The sequence below is a fragment of the Thunnus thynnus genome, chromosome 17 (genome assembly GCF_963924715.1).
Source record: "Thunnus thynnus chromosome 17, fThuThy2.1, whole genome shotgun sequence".
NCBI classification, from domain to species: domain Eukaryota; kingdom Metazoa; phylum Chordata; class Actinopteri; order Scombriformes; family Scombridae; genus Thunnus; species Thunnus thynnus.
Window position 1 is genome coordinate 21,787,911 of NC_089533.1, and position 25,925 is coordinate 21,813,835.

At 39.7% G+C, this 25,925-nt stretch overlaps 1 protein-coding gene across 1 annotated transcript; it reads left to right on the forward strand.

The window, feature by feature from the left end:
* The first annotated feature begins 913 nt into the window (after nucleotides 1-913).
* On the forward strand, nucleotides 914-22,746 carry top3a (DNA topoisomerase III alpha). Its single transcript, XM_067571421.1, has 19 exons — nucleotides 914-1,444; nucleotides 2,639-2,698; nucleotides 2,819-2,892; nucleotides 3,097-3,172; nucleotides 3,633-3,741; nucleotides 4,041-4,184; nucleotides 4,271-4,441; nucleotides 4,539-4,639; nucleotides 10,590-10,664; nucleotides 10,885-10,967; nucleotides 11,316-11,526; nucleotides 11,892-12,077; nucleotides 12,203-12,332; nucleotides 13,158-13,271; nucleotides 14,319-14,484; nucleotides 14,650-14,796; nucleotides 15,322-15,444; nucleotides 19,207-19,991; nucleotides 21,642-22,746. Exons 1-19 carry the CDS (start codon nucleotides 1,214-1,216, stop codon nucleotides 21,803-21,805), a joined length of 3,150 nt encoding a protein of 1,049 aa, XP_067427522.1. The 5' UTR covers nucleotides 914-1,213; the 3' UTR covers nucleotides 21,806-22,746.
* The last annotated feature ends 3,179 nt before the right edge of the window (nucleotides 22,747-25,925 follow it).

The following is a 25,925-nucleotide window of genomic DNA, read 5'->3' on the forward strand; positions in this document are numbered from 1 at the left end:
TAATAAATGAATAACAAACAATAATTACACTGTAATTATTGTTTGTTATTCTTTTCAATGAAATTAATGAGTCCTTAAAGTCATCAATTATTTGCCAGTTTTCCAGTTTAGGAGAGCATTTGTCTACGTTTGAAGCAGGTTATAACCAGTATTTTAGAAATACTGATGTTATGAGTCAATTCCCCACCCAACAATCATCTCAACGTTTTTTATTATTTGGATTTTTCATATATTATTTATTTGGTTAGTTGTGCAGTTGAATTTTCTGCAATTGTTGTTGAAATTGAGTATTTATCCTAAAATGAATCTAGTAAACAGCAACATTTTATAACAGTCTCTAGCTAAAATACCTGACTCTCAACATTGTCTGTCTTTTACCTTTATTTAATACCAAATTAAATACAGACCTGTAAAGCATCAAATAAAGCGTGACAGTTTTATTTCCCAATAAGAAGGTCCTTTTCAGTGTCTCTACGCTGCCATGAATACATGTTTTATGGCGTAATACTGAATCCCTTTTTTATGTCTTAAAAATGATGCAATTTGAATATACTTATTCTAAAATTAGTGACCAAATGTTAAACATGTTTAACTTTAGAATGTAACCCCCCTCTCCCCCCAAATTTCCAGAGAAAGTACTGGAGACATAACCTCACTGTCCTCAGTGATAGTGAAGGTTTGTAGATGTTGAAATGGAAAAATGTAAATTCTGATTTAGGGTGGATTTTCCTTCTATAATTTAACAGTACTATTAATTGAATATATTTTATTAATACAACGTATAATTAATAATACCACACGTGCTGCGCCTGTAGATAATAGTAAATCTGAATAAACCTTTAATAACATTTTTCTAATATTAGATTTAGATTTTATTTAGACTTTTGGTAGTAGCAGTGTTTTTACGACAGTATTACGACCGTAAATACGGCAGTATTTGACAGGCTGGCGCGGAATTTGTAAACAAAGTGAACTGTCCCGTTATTAAGGTTTTAATTGGCATGTTTTAATGGATTAGCGTCATTCTCTCTCTTTTTGGTTAATCGGTAGTGAGGTCAGTAAAAAGGTGAGGACTTTTAAGCTCATTGTAAACGTTTTTTGGGAGCGGGTAGTAGCTTTATCTAGCTGCCCGAGCTAACATGCTAACACACAGTTGTCAGACAGCAGCGGGGTTGTCTGGAGGACAGGCTGCCTCATGTGAGAGCCGCCCGGCATGCTGGCAGTGAACCTCCTCGGTAGATATTTGCTTCGCTCGGGACTACAGCAGCCAGGCGTCCAGTGGAGGTGTATCTTTGCGGCGCAGATTGGCCGGTGTCCGGACACACCGCAGCAGGCAGACATGCTACGGGGCCGGGGTCACATCACACGGGTCCTCTGCGTCGCCGAGAAGAACGATGCAGCTAAAGGCATTTCAGAGATCATGTCCAGCGGCAGGTCCAGGAGGGTTAGTACAAACACCTCCAACTCACCATAAGTTAGTCGATTAGTGCAGCAAAAATGACAACATGTGTCAAGTCTCTCAAATTTGAGCATTTGCTGCTTCCCGGTGCATAAACAGTAATATCTCATTAAAGGATAGGTTCACAGTTTTCCAAGACTGTCTTAAAACACTATATATGAACACTAAAAGAGGTTTTCCTCGCTGTAATCATTCCTCTTGTTCATATTGACTATTAAAAGATCCCCTTCAAATGTGCTTTCAATGTAAGTGATGGAGGCCAAAATCCACAGTGTGTCCACATAGTCATTTTGAGTAAAAATGCTTTTAAAAGTTTATCTGAAGCTTATATGAGGCTTTAGCAGTGTGAGTTAGTCATATAAAGTGGATATCTACCACTTTTACAGTCTTTTTAGCATCAAATTCCCTTTTTGTGTTTCCTCGGACAGTGTTTCCCTGTTGAGTTGTGGTGGAAGTATAGTAACAAAAATAGGGACTTTGGCACTAAAAAGACTGTTACGTTGAAAGATATCTACTTGATTTGACTCATTTGGATGACTGAAGCTTCATATTAGCTTCAGATAAACTTTTAAATACATTTTTGCAAAGAAAGGAGGACTGTGGAGTTTGTCCCCCATCACTTATATTGTAAGTGCATTATGAGGGATCTTCTAATGGCCGGTATGAACAGGAGGAATGATTACAGCAAGAAAAAACTCATTTCAATGTTCATTTGGGCATCTAGCCATTGTTTTAAGACAGACTTGAAAAATTGTGAACTTATCCTTTTAAAATGGCAGGTAACAAGGCAAGTTCTCTGAGAGTAGATACATAAGTGTTACAGTATACATATGTTGTCATATTGCCCACCTGATAGATAGATAGATATTTGATGACAGAAATAGATAACCCAAACTTTGGGTGGTAAACAAAATAATAGGAACACTGGACAAAATAATCCAATACACCTTTTCCCAAAACTACAGCCTAAAAAAGGCCATAGAGTTGACTCAATACCTCTCTGACACAGTCTGAATAAAAAGACATTATAATGCTGTCAAGCTGTAAAAGACTCTCCCATATATCCTGAAATCAAGGCATATTTATATGAATGATGAATACAAATGGGATTCTTTGATCCCAGATTTGTCTATTTCTCTTCCTTTACCGCAATACTAATTGCCTTCTTTTCCATTTTAGAGGGAAGGACTGTCAAAGTTTAATAAAATCTATGAATATGAATATCATCTCTTCGGTCAAGTAAGTGAATAGAGTGAAGAAACGGAATATTATGCACACATGCACCTGTCTGATATGTTCTTAAGTGATTTATATTGTCACTGATTTTGTTGGTTTCATTATGCCCCCATCTCGCTCCAGAATGTGACGGTATCAATGACGTCAGTATCAGGTCATTTACTGGGTTTAGAGTTTAAAGCGCCATTCCAGAAATGGTAAGTTTAAAAAAAAGCCTGTGTACATAACCGTATATAATACACACACTTACCTTTTATATACTAAGTGCTGTGTTTGGTTCAGATGATAGTGTTCTCTTGTTCATTAAATTAAAGTAGCTCATGCTTTGATTCTTTCTTGGTATATTCAGCCACACACACTATATCAACAACGGACTGTATTTGTATCTTTTCTTTCCAAAGGCACAGTTGTAATCCCGTGCTGTTATTTGATGCTGAGGTAGAGAAGTACTGTCCAGATAACATGGTACAAATCAAGGTATGCTTATTTACTGTCCTCCCAGGAATCACAAAAAATGTACAACAAAAACAGATCTTGACTTTGTATTTTAATGAACTTATGGGATCTGTCACTCTTCCTGTGTGTGATGTTGTGATTCATATAAGTGTACTTGATTCTTGTAACTGTCATTGTTTTAGTCCTTTGACCAGGATTTACTCAGCCCTATTTCAGTTTTGCTTTTGCTCCAATAAGTTTTGCTGTTGCAGAATCACTGTATATTCATAAAAACTGGATAAACTAAACTGTCTGTTTATTTCAAGGTCAGCCTAGATGATGAACTCTTATTTCCTTTTCATCTCTCAGCAGTAGGAAGCCACAATTTTCAGATTAAATAATGATGAATATAGATAATAGACATGGACTTGAAAGATTTTTATAAAACTGTAACTCTCCATCTAACCTTCTTCCTTTCCTCCGTCCCTCTCTTCCCCTGTAGCGGACACTGGAGAAAGAGGTGAGGCAGTGCCAGGCCTTAGTCATCTGGACTGATTGTGACCGAGAGGGAGAAAACATTGGCTTTGAAGTCATAGATGTCTGCAAAGCAGGTACGATTGTAATATGTGTATGTTGTTTTTGTTGTTGTTGTGTGGATGCGCATCTAAATTCTTTTTCAGTAATGTAAAGCACATCGTAGTATCTCTTGTTTGTGTGTGAGCAGGAATGACCCATGTTTCTGTGATGGTGTAAAGGCCGGAGACTAGCAGGTTTTGTGTAAGTTTGTCTGCATAAAGCTCCTGATAATGATGTGTGTCATTATGTGTGTGTGTGTGTGTGTGTGTGTGTGTGTGTGTATATGTGTGTGTGTGTGTGTGTGTGTGTGTGTGTGTGCATATGTTTTTTTTAGTGAAGCCAAATTTACAAGTCTTCCGGGCAAAGTTTTCTGAGATCACGCCTAACTCCATACGGAGAGCCTGTGAGACCCTAACTGAGCCAGACTCTAACATCAGCGATGCTGTTGATGTCCGCCAGGAGCTGGACCTGCGGATAGGTGAGGTAGTGCTCTCACACTGTAGTGCACCGTGCAAAGAGAGAAACTAATAGACTAATTTTCTCTCCTGTGCTCGCTATCTGCAGGTGCATCCTTCACTCGCTTCCAGACGCTTCGCCTGCAGAGGATCTTTCCACAGTCTCTGGCCAATCAGCTGATCTCATACGGCAGCTGTCAGTTTCCCACCTTGGGCTTTGTGGTAGAGCGTTTCAAAGCCATCCAGGCTTTCATACCTGAGACTTTCTACAAGATCAAAGGTACAAACTCAACCGTGCACAGACACACAGATCCAATTTTAATCTGACTCTCACTCGTCTGCTCCCCTTCTATTTTCTGGGTTTTTCTTTGTCTCAGTGCTGCATGAGGTGGAGGAGGACAATGTAGAGTTCAGTTGGACGAGAAACCGTCTCTTCCACCACACAGCTTGCCTGGTGCTCTACCAGATCTGCATGGAGGTATGTGCCTGTGTGTTTTATGCTGAATATGTTAACTTGTGTAAATATGAATCTATGATTTGTTACGTGCTCTCTTGGAATGTTTTAATGAATTAAAGCAGTCCACACAGCATGTAAATCTCTCGAGATCATCTACCACAATTTTATCTAGTGAGCTTGCTGCTGTTCCTATTGAATCAAATCTGAGGTTCTGTCAGTGATTTCATGTGTGCTGTCTAGATAACACTTCAGTAGGGAGTTTTTAAACATTGCTGACTGAGCTCTCACCAGTCTTACACATGTGAGAAAGGGACCTGGCTATCACGAGTCTAGAGTCGCAATATACAATATCACAGGTAATTGTCACATTAACCTTGGTAACGATCAATGAAACCACATCGTATTATATACACCTGTGCACTAGATTCTCCGTCGTCACAGTGGAGCTATTATCAGTTATTAGTACTGAAAAATAAACAGAACATCATGGATTATGACTCCAACATTTATTTACCAAATTCAGTATTTTACGTATTTGTTTGCTAAAACAGGAAATTCAAAGTAAACCATGGGTCTGTTGCTTCATATATCTTCTGACTTTAAAAAAGTAATGACTTCTGTTATCTCATTATCACATCAGCCAGATCTTTTTTTTTAAACTTTATGTTTATTGGGCAGAGTTAAACAAACACACAATTCAGCGATTACAACATTTTTCTGTTAAATTCTACTAAACAGAAATCCAAAACTTGTAATCTGTATAGATTTCCTTTACTTGCATGTCCCTCTCCTCCCAATTTTATGCCATTTCCCAACCCAATCATCTATTTATACTCAAATCTTTTGTCATTCATTCTCTCAACCAACCGGTTTGCATGCCACCTTCACCTCTACTTTCATCAACACACATATTCAAACATACACCCCTACACATGCACATCTTCATCTCTACCTTCATCCACTGCCCTCCGCTCCCTCATCAACTCACCACTTCTATCTATGGGACAGTACCATCCAGAAACAGTGTGTTTATAAACCATTAGTTACACAATAATAAATAAATAAAACAGGCGCAACAAATAAAAAATAAGTAACATGCACACCAAAAGTAATATAAAAACCATAACACTGACATTAGCAGCTGCAATTACCCAACACATCACCAGAAAGCTACTTAGAATATAAATTGATGAAATGGAAAAGTTTCCCAAGCATGTCTATTTCCATCTATCTCCATCACTTCTAGCCAAGGTGACCATCAGTCTGTGAATTCTGCATTTTGTAGTCTCAGCATGAAGGTTATTTTTTCCATTGTGTAAACTCCTTTAACTACTGACTGCTGTTTATCATAGGTTGGAGGGTCTTTTTTATGCCAGATCAACGTTATTGCTTTCTCGGCTGCTGTAAGAAGTATATGCAGTAAATGTGTCTTTTTCCTGCTCATCACAGTCTCTGGTATGGCCCCAAGGAAGGCCTGCAATTAGTCCATGGGTAGTTGAAAAGTAAATATTTATCAAGTAAATCAGATATCTCTCGCCAAAGGTTATCCAAGAGATGGCACTTCCAAAGTATAAGTGTATGGTTTGTAGACTCCTCTCCACATTTCCTCCAACATGCCCTTGTTTGAATGGGGTCTATTTTGGAAAGGATGTGAGGGGTTCTGAGGAAACTGTTAACTATTTTCCACTGCTTTTCGGTGTCAGCCGCTAATGCCATGCAAGGATTTGGGTAATTGCTAATATGCTCCATAACATTAAGCGGTCTGCAGATGTTATCTTGCAGATGGCAACCGTCTATAAAGCCTGTCTGGTGTGAATGTATTAAAGTAGTAATAACCGATTTCACTCGGTTAGCTAGTATAGAAGTTAGCAATTTACAGTCTGTATTTAAGAGTGCAGTTGTCCTGTAGGAGGCGCAGTCTGTGGGATCTTTATGTTCTTAAGGTACCACCAAGATTATTGCCTCCTTTCAGGCCAACAGCTGCTCTCCTTTCTCAAGAGCATGAGAGTATGCTCTCTCCAAGATTGGGCTGATGAGATCAATAAAGATTTTATTAAATTCATAAGTGTATCCATCTGTACCTGGACTTTTTTAATCTTTTGGCTTCTAATTGCATCTTACATTTCCTCTTTAATTATCAGTCTGTCTATGAACTCAGATGATATTTTAGGTAGTTTGATGGATTGTAGGTAGAAATCAGTTATTTCTGGGGAGCTTTCAGTGTTTTTGTCTGAGTATAAATCTTAAAAAAAATTATTAAAAGCTTCTGAATTTTAATTTGGTTTATACAGGAATGGTTTGTCTGATTTGTTACTTTTGATTTTTTTGACTGTTTGAGACTGTATTGTCTTCTCAACTAAGATACCAAGAGGCAGCTAGCTCTAGTCCCATGCTCATATTATTTTGTTTCATGAATCTTAAATTTATTTTGATTTTTTCTGTCAGAAGATTGGCAAGTTTCTGCTTAGCCTCTTTAAGTTTGTGGAGATTTTCAGTGGATTTATTTTCTTTATATTGTTTATCAAGGTTATCTGCTTTTTTTCCCCGAGTTCTATACGTTTATCTGTCTTTACTTCTTTTGAAATTGAAGTCAATTGGATTCTTTTTCCCCTTAACACAGCCTTTGCGCCTTCCCAGAGTATGATTGGGAGTACGTCCTCTTTATCATTAAATTCCAAATAAAGGGCAAACTCGTCTCTTTGAGTGGCCTGGAATGCCCGTATCTCTAACAGGGAGATATTTAGCTTCCATCTACAAGAGGTAACCGCCCATCCCACATCACAAGCCATTGACACTGGCACGTAATCAGACAGAGTTACGTCATGGATTTGGCATTGTAATGCTCTGTATGATTCATTGTTAGGCATAAAAACATAATCAATCCCAGAGTATATGGAGTGAGGGAGGGGGTAAAATGTACTATCTCAGTCCCTTGGGTGTAAATATCTCCAGACATTGATGAAACAAAACCCTTGTCAACTATTTTTAAGAGCCCTACTTGTTGTTGGATGGACGCTTGAAATAGGGCTTTTATCTAAAAATGGGTTCAGCAAGCAGTTCAAATCTCCTCCATTCAGTAATATGCCTTGTGCCTTCTCTAATACTAAGTCAAATATAGTTTTCATAAATTGTGGGCTATTGTCGTTTGGGGCATACATGTTTAACATTGACACCCAAGCTCTTTATTGTGCTATTAATCAACACATATCTTCTCTCTTTGTCCTTAAATGAAGAGTCAATACAGAACTGAAATGATCTATGTATCAAAATTGCTACACCTCTCCTGTGATCAGACACATGAGAGGAATAAGGCCATGATTTAGTCAGTTTCTTATGTTCAGCATCAGATAAATGCTTTTCTTGGAGGGAAGCAATATTACAATTCATCTGTTTGAGCTGGTCCAATATTTTCCTTCTTTTTGGGGGGGCTGTGCAAACCCTTTACATTATGTAACTACTTTACAACCTGATATAGTGGACTGTAGGTAGGTGTTAATGCCCAATGAAAATGCTGTACTGGCATCTATAGGCCAGACTTTGTCATAGCTCTTTTGTTGCATTTCAGGTTAAATATAGTGACTGGGAGCATTGCAGCTATTATTCCTAAACATTTCATGTGTATAGAACATATAACAATAGTAAAAGGGAAAAAAACACAACTATATACAGAAATGGGGGGAAAAATACAGCAACTTCCAACTTAATGACCCATGTACCAATGAGCCTTTACTGCCAGCCACCCAATGTTACTGTGTGTGTCTACAGTCATAAGTACTGATACCAAGGGCAGTGAAAGAGTAAAAAAGGAGTGTCCAGAACATCTAGATGTCTGGGCCTAAAATCATCTGATGTTAATACAGTAACACAGGTTTTCTAAGTTGTTAAAAAGTTCCTTGTGTTAGTTTCCCCCCAAGAGTCCCTCCCTGGCGACCCACTCTTTCATTACCATTAGTTTCAGTGGTTTTAGTAAATGTTATGTTATAAAAGGCATCAGACCATAACAAAAATAAGAGGAAATCAGCCAGATCTTTTTGAGTGACATTATTTTAAGAAAAGCTTGTGTGACAGACTGCTGTGTCTGAAACAACTTGCCCCATCCTTCTGACTTTGAGCAGGAAGCACAGTAGAGACTACTTTACAGATTCAGTGCTAAATTGCAGTTAACTTCTGGATTAACCCCGTCAAACATTCACTGTCATGTTTACTGCTAACTTAACTCCACTATGATGTGCAGCACACCTGCTGCAATATCTCAAGATCAAATCGTCTTACCTTATATATGCACAAGCACTTATTATGATACTGTATAATAAAGTATGACAGTATCATCAATTATTATCACCCACTCACACTTTGTGTATTCACAATGGTAATTTTAATTTGCGTGATAGTGTCAATATGTACTATGTTGTTTTAGCTGGTGTTGCTAATGCAACAGAGGTGTCGACTGAATCAATGACTGTCATAGAAAAACACTAACACTTGTTGTTTGCCAAGATGTGCAAAGCTGACAAGCATGTAATTATCACTAAGCTGGTTTTCACTGTTTGCCACGGTGCAAGATGTGACTATCAGGAGCCAAACTCAGGTAAGACAAACACAACTACTGTACGTCACTGTACGCCAGTGTTTGTCAAAGATCTGGATGCAGTTGTTGCCCTCCATTCTTGAGTAATTTGTAATCTAGAGAAAAATTCACAGTTGAGTTATTATGAAAATTTGTAACATATATAAATAAAGACAAATTAATAAAATTGTATCACATGAATTCTACATAATTAAATCTTCACGGACATTTCCTCAAAGCCAGCAAAGAAGTCAAATTATACGTTAAGCTTCAGTAATCAATGTTTTTATATCAACAGATAAATGAATATAGTTGACTTTGTATACTATAATGCTATGATGCGAAGGGGTCAGAGAATCATTATCCACCTCTATGGAGCGTTTTGTTTTTATCTTCTTCTACTCATTGATTTGATTTAGCTCTTATTAAGCGACATTCAGAATGAAAACAGCCCTGCATTAAAACTAGAGCTGGAACGATTAGTCAATTAATCGAGTTGATTAGTCGATCGACAGAAAATTAATCGGCAACTATTTTATAGTCAAATAATCATTTTAGTCAGTTTTTAACCAAAAATGCTAAAACTTTGCTGGATTTAGCCTCTCAAATGTGATGATTTAATGCTTGTCTTTGTCATACATGGTGGTAAACTGAATATCTTTAGGTTTTGGACAGTTCGACAAAGTGGGAAATTAGAACAGGCATTTTCACTCTTTTCTGACATTTTGTAGACAAAATGATTACATTAGAAAATAATCAGATAAATCGATAATGAAAATAATCGTTAGTTGCAGCCCTAATTAAAACAAGGGGCAAGGGGCTGCATTAATGGGATCCATGAAGTCCAGTTTGATTAACAGATCAATGAGTCTGAAGGCTCATGAGACCACACAACACTGCACAGCAGTTAATAATAGTTAATACAGCTCATTCAAATGAATGAGGTGGCTGTATTTTTTCAGGCAGGGCTAAGAAAAAAAAGGAAAGCCCTAATTTTGTTCCTTTATAACAGGTGCAAAATGTATTAGTACTGAAACACAGCACGAGCAAAGTAGCACAGGAGAGTGGATTCGTATTGAGAACATATCGATGTGATTATCCAGATTTAAGAATTAATGTATTCGTTTAATACAAATGCAGTTTTATATCTGTGATACTGATTACTTCAGAACTGTATTAACTTCAGTCACACCCATAGTTGGCACTGTGGACTTGTACCAGGTGTGTGTGTGTCAATTTAGTGTAAGTGCACATACACGTGTGTGTGCTCTTCTCCTCCTGCAGCTGTTACCTTAGGAGGACACAACAGTATATTTGAATGTGTTGTCAACCTGCCTTAATAAAATGGGCTAAAAGCCACATGTAAAAAGGTACACATGAGAATATCATTTTATTCATTTCTAGGATCCCATAGCAACAGTCACCTCAGTAACCAGCAAGCCCAAGAGCAAGTGGAGGCCGCTGCCTTTGGACACAGTGGTAAGAATATAAAGTCAAACAGCCACACACACACAAATACACACATACGCAGGCTGCAGATGTTTATGGTACTAAATGTATGTAGTTTCTTTCTCAGTACAGTAGGAGGAGTTTTATTTTGTCAGCTTCAGTCTCCTGGGTCATTGTCACTAAACCTCCTCACTGCTTTGTCCCACTCTGAACAGTCTGCTATCTTTATCTTTTCTGTTGTGACCAACAGGAGATGGAGAAACTGGTATCTCGGAAGCTGAGAATAAGTGCCAAAGAGACCATGAAAATTGCAGAAAAACTCTACACCCAAGGGTGAGTGTGTGAGTTCTGAACAGGCAGCAGTTCAGGTCATTTATGTACACACCGCTGTCTGGTTTTTGTTTGCCTACGATGTGGGGAGGACACACAGAAAAGTATTGTCTTGGTCCAACAATATGCTAAATATCCTTCATCACCTTTATCAGTTTATCAACCTGCAATATTTTTAATCTTTCATCTGAACTTTGGAGTCACCTCAAAGCCGTGCTTATTTTTGTACACGAAAAGGCACCATCTGGCAGTGTGGCGTTTTTCAGGACGAGTTTATCAGCAATGTCACATTTGCAAAGTCTTGGTTTGTGCGGTGCCAAGATGACATGTTGTGTGCTTGTTTCTTCTCAGGTTTATCAGCTACCCCCGTACAGAGACAAACATTTTCCCTGCAACCCTGGCTCTTGGTCCCCTGGTGGAGCAGCAGACACAGAGTCAGGACTGGGGGACGTTCGCCCAGCGGGTGCTCGACCAGCCTGGGGGTCCCAATCCGCGACAGGGCAAGCACTCTGACGAAGCCCACCCCCCCATACACCCCACCAAGTTCACCAACACACTACAGGTGGGTCCACAAAAACGCTGCATAATTCATTCATTTGTTTATAACATTTTGCTCATAATTAATCTTAATCTTATGTTTAAAGGTAATTTTCAGCCTTTGGGGACATGTCTAAACAATAATATATTTGTAATGCATGTTAACGTGAGTTTTTGCCACTAAAATGTTCTCATTTTTTTATTTTGAATCATAATAAACATTCATGAAACTGGTAGCATTCTGATAATTAGCAGCATTTATCTTTTTTACCCCCTTGTTTTTGTTTTTTAATTATTGGGCAGTTTGTGAACTTCAGTCAACATTCAGTGTCTCACGGACACAAACGCTGACTGTTTTAAGTAATGATTTTCTGTTTCTTCTGTGTCCAGGGCAATGAAGGTCGTCTGTATGAGTTCATCGTCCGGCACTTCCTGGCTTGTGTATCCCAGGATGCTGTGGGGCAGGAGACTGTGGTGAACATAGACATCGCTAAGGAGAAGTTCTCTGCCTCGGGACTCATGATCATTGCGAGGAACTACCTGGACGTTTACCCGTATGACAGGTGGAGCACCAAGGTGCGTGTGTTTGTTTGTTGGTGCTCATCTAAAGGCTTTGCAAAAAAGGGGGGGAAACTAAATGAAGACAGAGAAATGTGCAGGATATATACAGTAACCTAGTAAACCTGCTTTGTGTATGCCAGGTGATTCCAGTGTATGAACAAGGCACCCAGTTCCAGCCCTCTGCTATTGAGATGGTGGACGGACAGACAAGTCCTCCGCAGCTGCTCACTGAAGCCGACCTCATATCGCTGATGGAGAAGCACGGCATCGGTAAACTTAAAACACACACAGGAGACTGTGTTCTTAATGTGTGTGAGGTCCCAACCACTCACAAATACTTATCTATGAACGTTTTATGAGGAAATATTGCTGAATTTCACAAAAGTTCTTAATTTGTCCGTGTGTTCTATCATAGTATAGATATAGTTTTACAATATCTATATATTGTGATTTAGTAAATCTTACTAAAACTTCTCAACTAAATTTTTCTGGACAATTAAACCGAGGAAACCATTTATGTATAAAATGGAACTGTCTGTATTTGGGGCATTTAGTGAATTAAATACCTGATAAATCAACATATTTCATCATACTGAGCAAAAAAACTGTAAATCCAACATTACCACAAAGCACTTCTGCTCATTGATTTGCAACATTGTCTGAACTTGCCTAATACAACCAGAACCACTAAAGGAAACTTGCCTTGGTAGAAACTGTGTAGAAAAATCTCTACTGGTCCATACATTTCAGTCATATGACAGTACATATGGCCATTATTCAACTGGAACACAGTTTCTGTGGATGGGACTGTGCAAATTGCCAGTTTGACTATGTATGTCCACCTGGATTTTTGTCACATTTTCACACACTGAAAAAAAAAAATTCCCAAAGGACTTCTGTGTGTGTGTGTGTGTGTGTGTGTGATTTTACCTTTTTTGGTGAACTCAGATAAACAGTAAGTAAATAAATTACGCAATAAGTTTTACCTGAAACAAAGTTGACTATAACTAAGTGACCTTTTTGCTGAATGAGCAAACATAGGACTGGTGTTTGTATCTAATGCAAATTGTCCTGTTTGAATTGTGTGCATTACAGGCACAGACGCAACACATGCAGATCACATTGAGACTATAAAGAGTCGCATGTACGTGGGCTTGACAGCTGACCAGAGGTTTCTCCCTGGAGAGCTTGGCATGGGACTGGTGGAGGGTATGTATACACATACTGTACACAGGGTACAATTCGCTGGGGGGATGGTGGGGATTTCCCCCTTCTGTTCTATATATTCCTACCTCTGCTGAGCTATTTTTGTTCCCACTGGGGATAAAAATATCTCCCTCATAGTGATTTTTGCTACTTCACCCATAGACCATATAAATATCTGAAATAAAAATAGGCTGTTTAAAAAAAATCTAAGTAAAGCACTGCAGCATGAGAACAGTCGTTAGTGTAAACAACAATAAAATCAGAAATGGACTTTCACTGTCAGCGCCCGTGCTCGTGTGACAGTAGAGATGACACTGCGTCAAGGCAACGTGATGACGCAGTGAATGGACCAGGGGTCGCCTCCTTCCCTGCTCAGAGATTTATAGAGATGTGTGGTAAAGTGGGGCGACACGCTGAGGATGACCCCTCCACAGGAAAGCGGAAAAACAAAACAGAAGTCCATCATCAAAGCAGACTGTTTTCTTAGTCTGACAAGTAGGCATATACTGTAGCCTATTATTTTTTATAAAGACAGCAAGTTGTGCTGTTGCATGTTGTCTCAATTCTGTCGTTTGCTACACATAGACCTGAAATAAACAGTGATTTGCAAGAATGACATTAAGTGTATTAGCATGTCTGGTTAATAGGTGCTATCCACAGTAGTGAAAGGAGCGTTGGGGGTTGAATTCTGGCATGTTAAATTAGCATTTAACCTTTTGTTTTGTTGTATATGGTCACATCACCTATGTGTCCAGATGAGGAAAGGACAAGGTATGAACATGACATCATATCACTGAGAGTAAAAATATCACACTACTTGATTAATTAAATTGTTTTAAAAAGGATTACACAAGTTCAAGTTTCATAAATGTTTTATTAAAGGTCATAATTATTTAAATCTTACTGTAACAGCTTTAAGAAATAGCCTAATAGACTTCATAGTCTATATAGGCCCACTGTGGCACACAAAGACACACACTGCATACCACAACATGCAGTGGGCTTTAATAGATGTTGATGGTGAAGCTTCCTTCTGTCGTGTTTGTTCAGGTTATAACTCCATGGGCTATGAGATGTCTAAACCAAATCTGCGTGCTGAATTGGAGGCGGACCTCAAGCAGGTATCAGAGGGAAGGAAGGACAAATGGAGCGTGCTGCAGCACCACATCCAGAAGTACAAAACTGTCTTCATTGAGTCTGTCAGGAAGGCAAAGAAGTTAGTCACTCCTTACCTTCTAGCACATTTATGTCTTTCTGACGCACCATCTGTACCCAAATGAGTAGAATTACGTCAATGGATTAGTCACACCTGTCCTGTAATCACTGCAGGCTGCTGGTTGTTGTCACTTAGGTAAGAAGTCATTTTCTATTTTTGCCTCAGGTTAGATGAAGCCTTGTCGCCATATCTGGGTGCAGCCCAGGAGATCACTGAAGCAGAGCAGCAGGACATGGAGATCCCGCTGCCAGTCAGAAAGTGCCCGAACTGCGGGCGGGACATGGTGCTGAAGAAGAAGAGAGAGGGAAACAGGTGAGACTAGACAAAGGAAAAGAGCTTAAAACTATAGCATCACAAGAAAACTAATGATGTGTTCTTTCTGATATCGTATTGAGCATAGATGTTGTCTGCCATCCAGCACTTTAAAATTTACTCCGCATTTCTTGTATGTTTATCTCCTCATCCGCCCCCACAAAGGAGCACAGATGTTTCCTTTCGTCACACTTTAAAGGACCAAAGGCTGTATTTGTTTTAACTATGAATCAACTGCACATTTTCCAAAGCAGGCCATTAATTTTTTGTTTGATTTTCTATTTTGGTAGCATGTCATGAAATTTCCTTAGAAGGGTAATCCATCAAGGTGAACATTTAGAAACTTTATTTGTTATTGTCAAAGTAATTATTGTATAGTAATGCAGTTGCACTTGTTCAAGTGTGTTCTTTTTTTATTCGCCCATGTTTTCTGATTGTCTGCCTTTTGTTTTACTTTCTAACAACATATTCCTCCTTGCTGTCCTCTACCTGTCCTCCCCCGTCTGTGTCTCTGTCCCCCTGCAGTAAGTTCCTGTCCTGTGTGGGCTACCCAGCCTGTAAGACAGCAGTGTGGTTCCCCGATACAGTGCTGGAGGTCAACAGAGATGACAGCATTTGTCCCACCTGTCAGCCGCGCCCTGTTCACATGTGAGTAATTTTTTTATACTGGACTGTTTTATTGGTTAATTCACAAAGCTGTACACTGTGTAAATACACACTGGAAACCATTTAAATTGTCTAAAATTAAAGGTATCCTATGCAGGATTTGTTAGTTGGTATTTGTAAACACACAGCATTCAAAGTTGGCCCCTCCTCCCCTCCTCAACACCAGAGTGAGTGAGTGAGTGAGTGAGTGAGTGAGTGAGTGAGTGAGTGAGTGAGAGAGAGAGAGAGAGAGAGAGAGAGAGAGAGAGAGAGAGAGAGAGAGAGAGAGAGAGAGAGAGAGAGAGAGAGAGAGAGAGAGAGAGAGAGAGAGAGAGAGAGAGAGAGAGAGAGAGAGAGAGAGAGAGAGAGAGAGAGAAGCAGTGGTTGAGCGAGCTAGACAGTGAATGAAGAGAGCGAGTGGCACTGGTGAGAACAAAGCTGTGAATCAGATAAATAAAATGTTATTTTCTGATTGTTTCATGGCAGTTACATTCTAAAGCACAAATAAACACACCCACACCTCCACACAACCCTGCAGGAAGGTGCCGCATTGCTGGATTTTGTGTGAATGCAGAACTTCATCTTGTCTGCTGTGGCCTCTCTGCTCTGTGTGTGTAGCTCAGCCCCACCCTCGGTCAAGCAACAGAACTGCAGCTCTTTATACATCCATGACAGAGAGCAGAGCAGAGCAGAGGAGAGAGACGGAGACAGCGATGTAATCTGGTCACTATCCCACGTGTCCCAACCTCACACCCTGCACGCTGTTATTGGTTGGGAGCTACACACCTACTGCCCAAAGATTGATGCCCAGAAACGTCCCGAACATAGCAAAATGAGAAAATACAGGCAGAGGGCAGGATCTCTGCGGATAAATACACCACCGCTCACTTCTAGTGGGTCATAAGTGATGATTTCGATCATACTTTTGTATGAGTCTTAGGAAGATCCTGCATAGTATACCTTTTAAACTTTTATCAGATCAAGGTTAGTTTAGACTCTAACAATGATGATTATCTTCTATCTGGGCTTAAGCATTAGAATCTTTAGCCACGCTATCAATGAGGTGCTAATGATGGCTTGGATGGATTGACAGTAGATTTGGTGGAGTCAGTCATGCCCCCCACGGGATGAATGGCATTCCCATCAGCTTCTGCTGTACTTTATTAACATTGTCATTGTGAACATGCTGACGTTAGCATTTAGCTCAAAGCACCACTGTGCCCGAAGGTGTCAGTATTCTCAAAAAGATCTAGTGCAGTGGGTGTGCTTGTCTCTTTCAGAAATCTACCAAAATTGTGAGACAGATCTGCCCACATTAGATGTGTCCCATATTGGACACATCTAAGTGGGCGGGGTTTCGGGCGTTTTTTGACCATCTGACAAACACTTAATTTGAACCATACTGACACCTTAAATACAGCATCACAGAGCTGCTAGCGTGACTGTAAACTCTTAGTCTTCTTTAATGTGTCTCTAAATTGATGGAGTACCCCTTTAAGCAAACAACCAGGCAGATGGTTGAGAAATAAAAGATTAGTAGTTTAGGATAACAATTGATGGCGTGTCCTGATAAGCGAATGGTTTAGGCACATACCACACAACAGAAATGTTGTTCAATGTCATACCGTCAGTACTTTCGTCTACCTCTATGCTGTCTGCTGTCTAAAGGTGAAAAAAGTACTTCTTTAATCTATTTTATAAATGCTTTTTGTGAGAGATCCTTTAGTCCAGATAATTTCCTCTCAGCACAACTCACCTACAGGTCGACACATATTAAACTTTGGAAAACATTTTTCTTTTCACTTCAATGCCAAGTACATCATTTTGCCATGAACACACTGCATACATTTCTTTATTATTTAGAAGTGTGTGTGGGAGCTCAGAGTCTAGGTGCTTTCAGGTGTGGAAGATGAACTTCACTCTAACAAACACAGATGAGGCTCTAAGTGGCTTCACCAGTGCGAGAAACTTGTCAAAATTCTTGTTTACACAAGTGGGCGTTAACCCCTTAAGCACGTGCCTCAGCTCAGTCCAGATATAGGGCACGCTTGCAAGCAGCAAGCCAAAGTGCTTCACAACAGCATCTGTTACCATAGCAACCAATCTCAAAGTTGAACTACAGCACTTACTCTAAAACAATATCAGTGTTTTTTTTTTAAATCAGATTTCATCCAGCAGTTTCAGCGTGTTGGATAACTTCAGATGCTGTTTACAGCAGATCTGTGCAGTAATAACCTGTTTCCTAGCGCTGCCGCCTCGCTGGTCGCCACGGCAACTTGCTGTACCATCCCGACTTTTGTTTTACAGACACAAATTGAAAAGCAGGTTCCTTCAACCACTTTTTGATGGACTGTTTTTACAGTACAAAAACACAGTATCAACACATTTTTACATTTCAGCAAATCCACATATTCAACTATTCCTGCTGTTTTGATAGATTCATTCTTAACATACCAGGCTGAGAGACAGAATATGCAAATAAATGTGTTGACATAAAAGCCTCCTGAAAACCCTTTTTTTGTGGTCATTTAGATTTTTTTGTTTGTTTGTAAAGACATTTTAGAAAAGGATTGAACATTTGAACAAGACAAATAAGCTTGTAAAAACATTATATCCTAAACTCATCGTTGTCTTTTTGTTTGACCATCATCATCATTAACTTAGCTTTCTCTTGTGCTGCACCACACAGGATCTCAACTGCTGCCTCAGTTCAGATATATTTTAGTTATTTATGTGGATTTGGCATGTCATTACATTTTATTTTAAGATGTAACTATAAATAGATAAATTCCCTCTTTGCATGTGCAAGGATCACCAATTTACTTTAACTAAGGAAGGGTGAAGCTGATTATTTTAACATTCTGTTCTTATTATTTGATACCAAAACATTCAAACCCTCTCTTCAATTAAATGTTTGTGGTCAAGTGCAACAGTGACTGACATGATGTAACTGCCAAGCTTGTTACATCATTTTAGCTTAAATAAGACCCTGAATGGCTCTCTCCAAGTTTGGTTTTCTTTTTAATGGTTTATCATTACTGCTGACATTTGTCTCCCAACAGACAAATTCATGACTGATATTTAAATATCCCCTCTAGACATGTTTTCAGATATATAAAAAATACTCACCTCATTAAAATCCTTAAAGTGACATCTCCGTCTCGCTCACCGAAAATTCAGAATTTACAAATGTGTAAATGTGTGAAATGTTTCATTTCAAAAGTTAAACTACTGGACACAAGATGTCTCCTTCTTCACTGTAAAGTCCGTTCTCAGTGTCCACTGGAGGCTTCAAGTTTCTACATCAAACTGTAAATTGGATACTGGACCACAATTGGCTCCAAACTATTTGTGATGTCACAAATCATGATTGTAGGTCTTGTAGGTCACACAGATTTTCGGTGACGACAGAGAAACTTTCTGTCTCCAGCAGATGAATGTAAAAACAGCCTTCAAACTAGGAGGTAACTACCACAGCTTGAAGCCGTACCCTGAAGAGCAGTCCCACCGATGGCTGCTAGATGCTGGCACCAAAGTACCCTGCTTCCAACTAACTCTCATTTTTAAATTATGATCTCAATCGCTGAATGGGGTCCTCTAATAAGTGTGCTGGTGGTCGTTTTGGAAATTATTGCTCTGTTAATAAGATTTGAAGACTTATAGTAGCTTTGATGTCAAACTCTCAGCTCAGTTCATTGCATATCTGGGGTGTATCCTGAGGCGGACTTACTGAAGTTTGTCTCCTGTGTGTCCTACTTACTTCAGGTTAAAGTTCAAGTTCCGCAGGGGCAGCCTCCCTCCCATGATGCCTTTAGAATTTGTTGGCTGCATCGGTGGATGCGACGAGACACTCAGAGAGGTGCTGGACCTGAAATACCTCCGAGCAGGGGGAGGGGGAGGAGGTGGACAAGTGGGAGGAAGGGGAGGCGGGGGAGGAGGGGGAGGAGGAGGAGGAGGAGGAGGAGAGGACCCTCGCCCACCAGCTCCAAGACCCCCCAGACCAGAGCTACCCAGAGCCCCAAGATCAAATCCTCGACCTTCCCTTCCACCTCCTGTCCCTTCCTGGGCCCCGCAGCAATGGCCTCCACCAGGTGGTGGCGGCGGCATCAGTGCAGACACCAACAGTGATGTCATTGTGTGTAACTGTGGTCAGGATGCGCTCCTCCTGACTGTGCGCAAAGATGGTCCCAACCAAGGGCGTCAGTTCTACAAGTGCAACGCCGGGAACTGCAACTTCTTTCTGTGGGCGGATCAGCCAAGTCAGCAGGGACCACCGCAGAGTCGAGGACCTCCGCTGCCACCACCAAGGACCTCCCAGCCTCCGAGGCCTTCACTGGGGTTCAGGAACCCCCCCGCAGGAGGCTGGGGGCAGGTAGGGCCTGCAGGAGCACACGGGGACCAGACGATGTGTAACTGTAATGAGGCAGCAGTGACACGCACGGTGCAAAAGGACGGTCCAAACAAGGGCCGAATGTTTCACACCTGCGGGAAGCCGAGAGATCAGCAGTGTGGCTTCTTCCAGTGGGCTGACGAGAATGTACCGCCACCAGGTAAGGCTCACACATGCACACACAAACACTTCTATTTAAATGCGCTAATTGTTTTTACCCTGAGGCCTGAAATGAATATCCTTTGAATGAGTAGCTATGCTAGTAGCAGGAATGTCAGTGTCAGTCAGTCCATCACTCTGCTCCAGACTGAAGTATATCAACTATTAGAGGGCTTGAACACACACATTCATGTCCCCCTCAGGATGAATTGTAATAACTTTGGTGATGCCCTCGATGTTCATCTGGCGCCATAAACAGGACAAAATTTCACTTCGTCCAATACTTTAGTTTTGCAGATATTTGGTCATAAAGTAATGACATTCCCATCAGCCTCCTCAGCTGTTCTTTGTGTTTAGGGCTAATTAGCAAATATTAGTATGCAAAGAGGCTCAACTAAGATGGTCAACCTGTTTAAGATCAGCATGTTCACATGCTCTCATTAGTATTTACTTCAAAGCACAATGTACACCCTCACAGAGCTGCTAACATGGCTGTTGACAACATGATCCATGCAAATATGCAGATGTAAATTGCAACGCTTTGCCCAGCTGGCACAAATGGTAGACCCCAGTAAACATGGATGGAGGGGATTAATCTCAGTCCTCAAGAAGTCAATATAGGCTAGTTAGAGCCAAACAGAGCATTTCCATGAATAGGGTAGTAAACAAACGTGGAGTGTGTGGAGAAACATGTACTGCTGGACTTACTACACAGAAAAAAGAAAATACAGAACATGCAATGTGCCACCTGTGAATCGCTCAAGCAGGAAGGACAGAGAATTCCTGTCTGAATGAGTGAATGAATGAGGTGACAAAGTTCAGCAGGAGCTTTGTTTAACTGGTCAGCCCGAATGAAAGGGGGCAGCTTTCTCTTGTTAACTGCAGCTCACGAATTGTTAGGTGTCACTCCAGAATACGGCGACATGTGGCATCAATCTCGTGTAGCTCGAAGCATGTGCATTTGTGCGGTTGTGTGTAGCATATTTGGGACCTTAGTCTTGTTACTAAGTGAAACATTTCTCTTTAAACAGGAACCAGCTGCCTCAAGTTAAAAAGGGCTACTCTGACTGTATTAAAAATAGATCAGTGAAACACCTTGGTTGCATAAAGGAGTATAATCACCTTTCAAATCACAAAATTAGTGTGTTTCAGAAAAGTTCGACACAAAAGACTTTAACATTTTCAGAGCACATTGGTTGAGTTGTGTGGCACGAATTAAAACACTTTGCTGTCTCTGCATTATAAACATACTCTGTTTCACGTTAAAGGGAAGAACATTCATCAGTACATACAACACATACACTATAGACAGACATTTGTAGTCTATTTCATTTATTTCTCACTGTTCAGTGTTTGGCTGCCATAATCTGGCTTCTTGTATTCTTTGTGAAACACATGTTTATTGCGTACATGCAAAGCAGAAAAGATGTACGGCACACTCAGATCAAACACGAGCGATTCTTCTCACCTACGTCCTTACTTAATGATAAAGAAAAGCTGTCACGACTCACAAACACTCCCACTGAGACCTTGAGGCTTCAACTTACCAGACTGACAAGGTGCCTGCAGCACACAGAAAAGTCTTTATGTTTTTTATTCAGCGGCATCTAACCACCTTATGTGGGGTTTGACCTCTGTTCCCTTGTGTCAGGTGGTGTTGGTGGTGCATTTAATGGCGGTGGAGACGGAGGGAAGAGGGGAAGGAAGATAATGGGAGACGCCGCCGCTAACAAACCCCCTGCTGCTAAGAAACCACGTACCTGCGGCATCTGCCACTTACCAGGACACACCCGAGTCACCTGCCCCCAGCGGTGACAAGCTGACGGGTTAGAGCGTGTAATCACATTTTTTTTCCAGGAACTCCAATTATAAGTACCGTAGAATCTTATCCAGATCTTGTTTCCTTTCTGGGAAGAAACAACTTTGAGTCATATAATAACTTATTAAAAGCTCCAAACAAAATAAGAAACTGCATTTGCCAGTAACATTTGTGCATCACATTGCCGACTCTGTAATAAAGACGAGGAATGTCTAAGACATTTTTTTTTGTCTCAGGTCAGTTATAAACTAGAAGTTTTCTTTCTGTTTTTCATCCAGCTCTGATTTCTCAGATCTGCCATGTGCTTGTTTAGGAATTTCTGGCCACTGGGAGAAAAGTCAGGGGTCATTTTTGGGGGTCCAGTTAACCTTTTATTTTTGTTTAGTCCTAAAAGATGCCGGACAGGTTACGTCCTAGAATCCTTAAAGAAATGATTCAACATTTTGGGAAAAATCCGCTTATTTGCTTTATTGTGAAATTGATACCACTCACATCTGTACCATAAATATGTAGTGTGTCTAACTCTGCAAGAAAGCAAATAAGCATATTTCCCAAAATGTTAAGATATACTTTTAAAGCTTAGTGCATAAGCAGACCATACGTTTTAAACTGATTGTCTGAACTTTCTCGCTGCCTGAAGAAAACGCTCCGAGTACAATAGGAGTACTCTGAGGAGTTGAACTGCTTTGAAAACTTGTGGGTGTTTGTAGTCGCTGTAACCTGAAGGTAGTGAAGAGTTAATAGGAAATTTGCTCAGCTGGCCTTGGATTCCATTAATCCCTTGTCTGTTTTGTTTTCGCTGTATTCATGATCCTAACAGCTTGAGTGAGAGCAGCTGGAGGAACAGAAGCAGTGCTGGATTTAATGGGAGAAATGTGTATTTTAAAATAAAACTTATTTGCACACTGTTAATTAATAATTAATGGTGTAGTATTAATGTGCTGACTGTTGGTTTTCATTATTTTCATCATCACCTTTAACAGTATTTTAAATTTGTTGATTTGTTGGGGCGCTTGTTGCTGTTGAAACAAACAGCAAACTCTGTTTTTACATTGTAAATATAATAAGATAACTAACTGTTGGTTTCTCTCTTGGTAGTCTGTCAGTACCAAAGATTTCTATTTTAATATTGATGAAAGCTAATAAACTTGAATGTACTGTAACCTCCCTTTGTTATTAATATCTTTACAGTCATGGGAGCTGGACAATAACAGGCTGATGTTATGAGTTTTGGTTTTGGCAGGAGTTTTTCTTTTTTTTTTTTTCTTTTTTCTTTTTTTTCCTTCTCTTGGTCAAACTAATTTTTCAGTCAGTTCAGATTTCAGTCAGCTAAACTAAGGAAAAAACCCAAACTCAGAATGTCTTTCTTGCTACTGTGCATAATACATGAATAGAAACTTTTATCCCCGATGCATTCTGTTAAAAGGTATTCAGATTAAAATAACTTACACAACATTACATTGTTGTTTAATAAGCAAAAGAGAAAGTAAAATGAGCAAAAGTGAAAGTGAAAAAGTGAAGTGTTTATATGATCACGTAAGCACAGTACTTTGATACATATGTAGAGGTCATAACAATACTCCATTACATGTTAAAGTCCTGTAGGGCTGCAACTATCGATTATTACCATTATTGATTAAATATGCAGATGATTTTTTCAAGTAATCAATTTATCAATATGTCTATAAAAATGTCCATCACATTTCCTCTATGTCCAAGGTGATGTCATCAAATGTATTATTTTGTCTGACCAACAGTTCAAAACCCAAAAAAGTTTCAGCTTACACTGATATAAACCAAAGAAAAGCAACAAATCTTCACACCTGAGAAGCTGGAACAAGAGAATGTTTTGCATTTTTTTCTAAAAAACCACTTAATCAATGAAGCAATTAATCAATTATCAAAACAGATGCTGATTAATTTTCTGGCATTGTTCGACTAAACGTTGCAGAACTTAAGTCCAACATTCAAAATATGAGGTAAAAATACAAAAGTATTATTAGAAAAATACATTTTAAGTATCAAAAGTTACTAGTTTTGCAGAAAAATGTCTCTTGTTGTGTTATTGTACATTATATTGGTGGATTATTGTTACTGATGCATTAATGAGTAAATAGCAGTTTACTGCTGGAGTGCAACTAATTTCAACTACTGTAGTTTATAACAAATATTTTATATGATGACACGTTTTGTAGCTTATGTAAAATTATGCAAAGTCACTTGTAATTATAGCTGTGAGATAAATGTAGAGGAGTAAAAAGTGCAATATTTCCTTCTGAAATGTTGTGCAGTCTGAGTTTAAAGTAGCATAAAATAGAAATACTCTAGCAAAATATAAGTACATCAAAACTGCATTTGCGTAAAAGCACTTGGTAACTTTCCATCACTGATCCTGACTGTTTTCACTGCAGAAATGCACACTTTATGTGTCTAACTGTTACCAAATGTTGAATGTTAATAGGTCTGTTTTCACGAAATATACTTAAAGAACTATTTCAGACTTTGTATTTCTCAGCAGGAATCTAACAATGAAATGGTTTATGTTCCCAGAAATGCCTGAGTTCACAGGCACAGAGGTGAACAAAGTGCAAGCCCGGGGGGAAAGAAGGATAACTTATACAAAGAGAGGGAAAAAAACCCCAGAAACGCATGGATTCCCGGTATGAGGCAGTAAGTTACCGAAATGTTTTTTTCCTCTTGATATTCCAGGGAAGTAGTGCCGATCTTCTTACTGGCACGTTTGGTGACTCATACATGAGTCATAACATGTGGGTGTGAGTGAGCGCCGTGTTGTTTTGCCGCTCCATCCTCAGCTCCCAGCTCCGCCACGGTAGTATCCGGGCAGATAACAAGTCATGTGATTGCCGTGTGTCTTTTCTGAATTGCAGCGATAACCTCCTCCTTACGGGAAAAGCGCTGTATGCTATTTACCCCGCATTATCTTTTAGACTCATTCCTGTCACATACCGTAACGCTGGTCCCTGTCGGAGTATTATAGGTGTACTGTAAAGGATCAAAACACCATAAAGCTCGATGAGATCAGCACAAGTCCTGATAGAAAGAACAGGAGCTGTATGAACACTATCATGCAGGATCACTGTGCAAACTCAATACTGATGATCATAATAACCTCAGTGAAGATAAACAGCACAATGCACAAAAAGATCACTATAAACTCACCGCAGACTGAAGTCTTGTAGGAGTATTTAAGGAGTATTATAGCAGTAATTTAAAGGAGCAATCCACTCAGGGGCGGACGATACCATCAGGCAAGGTATGCAACTGCCTGGGGACCCCAACTAAAAGGGCCCCCCCTCCTGAAATAACTTAAAAAAGGCCCCCCAAGCACTTAACAAAATGCAGGATCTTTATGTTTACAGTATTTTTATTGTGCAGTATTAATAGTTTTTCTTAAGAACGACATTTTGAGTACTTCTACCGCTGCCAATACCAACATTGCCCCTGATTCCACTGATTTTACACATGAAGTTCAGATTTAGGAGTAGCCTGCTGCTCAGCCTGTGAAGACAGTTGTATAAACTCCCGTAGCTCTGCGGTAGCTTTGTCAAGTGTGACACAGAAACCCTGATGATGTCATAGTGATGTCATCAGGGTTATGTCGGTTTGCGCTTGAGACAGAATTAATAGCAGAAAGCCGCAGTTACAAACTGTAGGTGTGGAGACCTGCAGTCAGGATACCTCAGTCTCTGCTGCTTTGATTTTGACCCTTCTTTTTAAAATCTGTCTCTCATAAGATTCAAAATTCAATAACTTTATTGTCCCTAAAGAGCGATTGTTTGCGCAGCCACACAGGAAACATAGCACAAAACAAAGACAACCCAAACATGTGAATGCATGAAAAGATTTTAAAAAAAACAAAAACAAAAAAAACATACTGAAAGTCAAAACAGTCCAAAAACAAAATGCAGGAAATTAATGTAAATGTATTTAGAATACCTTTTGCTGTCTGAATTTACCAGAGTAATAGAGTAGCGGAGGGTAATATACAATAAGTCTAATAGCTTTATGGAAGTGACTGAATCACTTGAGAGTGCCCCTTTAAGAGATGCAAACACCAGTGAGGTCGCTAAATACAGACACTGTAAGGCTTTATTT